General features: G+C 62.5%; 1 protein-coding gene across 1 annotated transcript in view; it reads right to left on the bottom strand.

Moving 5' to 3' along the window:
* Positions 1–228: 228 nt before the first annotated feature.
* The window catches only part of CADM3 (cell adhesion molecule 3), a gene marked incomplete at its 5' end in the record, with an annotated part of 5,818 nt that continues 3,990 nt past the window's right edge, over positions 229–2,056 (bottom strand). The window contains one exon of the mRNA XM_009575293.1: positions 229–376. Within this exon, the coding sequence (XP_009573588.1) occupies positions 249–376 (128 nt within the window). The remainder of the gene's footprint in view (positions 377–2,056) is intronic.

Below are 2,056 nucleotides of genomic sequence, written 5' to 3' on the forward strand. Positions count from 1 at the left end.
ACGGGGTTCTTGGCTCTGTGCCCCCCCCGCGCAGCTCCCCCGCCCCGTACCTTTGTGTCTGATCAGGTAGTGTCCCAACACGATGAGAAGACTGAGCAGGAGGAAGACAATGACAGCAACCACCCCACCGATCATCGCGTGGTACGTGCTGGAGGTCGAGGGCACCGGGCTGGCATCTGCCCAGACGGCAACGGGAGAGAAAACAGAGAGAAGGGGACGCTGCGGACCCTGCTGCGCGGCAGAGGCTGCTACTCGTCCCATATCAGGTAGTGTCCCAACACGATGAGAAGACTGAGCAGGAGGAAGACAATGACAGCAACCACCCCACCGATCATCGCGTGGTACGTGCTGGAGGTCGAGGGCACCGGGCTGGCATCTGCCCAGACGGCAACGGGAGAGAAAACAGAGAGAAGGGGACGCTGCGGACCCTGCTGCGCGGCAGAGGCTGCTACTCGTCCCATGGACCGCGGCCCGATCCTGCTCAGCTTGGTGCCATCAGCTCGATCCTGCTGCAGATGAGAGCTGCCGAGGTGGGAGCAAGAAAAGAGAAGGCAGCAGGGGAAGCAAGGAGGGGAAAGCAATGGCCATCGGTGCCAGCTCCTCTGGGAGTGAGCCGAGAGGAGCCCCGACGGCTGCGCTGGGAGCCCTGCCTGGGTGAGAAGGCAGCTGAGAAGAGCTGCGCTGGGCAGACCCATCCCTGTGCCCAGCTGCCTGCGATGTGCCCCAGGGAGCAGCACTGGCAACATGCTTTGTGCAGCCCGTGGTACCTCTGCCTTCAGGCACAGCCATGATCCCACCACCCCATCCTTCACGGTGGGATTTCTGCCCCAAAAGGGAAGGCTGAGCACATGGCAGAGCCAGGCTTGGCTTGCTCTTCCCCTGCGCCGTGCCAGCAGGAAGGTGATGTGTAGGCTGGCATGGCCACACACTGCACCCCAGGAGGAGATGGCACCCCAAGGAAGGTGGGACCCCAAGGCCAGTCCCAAGTCAGCCTCATCTTGCGGCGCAGTCTGCACTGGGATCCTGCGTTAGCCCTGGTACACAGGGACAAATCCTCCTTCCACTCCACTCTCATTGTGCCCCATCAGCTCGGGGGGGACAGAGCCACAGAAACGTTCAGAGGAGGCATTCGGACAGGACGAGGAGGGAAAGACAACAGGGGAGGCGACAGGACAAGGGACGACATCTCACGTGGACGTAAGGCGCAGGTTGCAACTCCCAGGCAGCTGCTGCCACAACCTGCCAGGAAGAGCTGTAAAGACCATTATGCAGCCCAGGCTCTGGGGCCTCGGCTCTCTCTGTTGCGTACCACCACCCCAAAGAGCCGAGATGGTGGCTGCAGAGTCCACACAGGCTGCACAGGGACTGGAACCTGGCTGGGCACCTGGGATGTGGCAAAAGGGTGTCCCTGGTCCAGGGCTGGGCCACCATCCTCCTGTGGAGCTTCTCCTGCCGGGCTGGGGAGCAGTGGGTCCGTAAAGAGAGAGAAAAGGAGCTTACGGTACCTTGGATGGGAGCTGGAGTGAAGGATGAAGCGGTGGCCATGGAAGCATGAGAGATGGGCTGGGAAGGGCCTGGCGGAGGGGCTGGAGTGGAGTGAACGTGTGGGGTGGGGAGCTGGGAAAGATCTGGGGAGGACAAAAACACAGGGACACAAATCAACCCCAGGAGGTGCCAGTGAGGCGTGACAGAGCCCATCGGAGGGGACCCTGGCTCCCCCCAGCCTGATGGGACCTGTTCTTCTCAGCGGCTCCTTCCATGAGCCCTTTCTCAGCCATGGGTCCCGCTCCTCTTCTGCCACCGTCCTCTGGGACACACTGCTGTGATCTTCCCCCATCTCCTACCCTGCCAGCACCCCAAGTCACTCCTTCCTCTGTGAGGGACCCCACTGGGACCCTCCTGCCTGGGAGCCCTGGGACTGCAGTGCCTGGGAAGTGTCACCCACCGTGAGGTGCCACCTACGCTTTCCTACACACACCCTGAGGCACTGCTCCGTCCCCGCTCTCCCTCGCTGGGCGAGGTGGCTGCTGCAACAGGCAGGCTCAAGGGCTCGGCC

This window comes from Fulmarus glacialis, unplaced genomic scaffold, assembly GCF_000690835.1.
Source record: "Fulmarus glacialis isolate BGI_N327 unplaced genomic scaffold, ASM69083v1 scaffold22663, whole genome shotgun sequence".
NCBI classification, from domain to species: Eukaryota; Metazoa; Chordata; class Aves; order Procellariiformes; family Procellariidae; genus Fulmarus; species Fulmarus glacialis.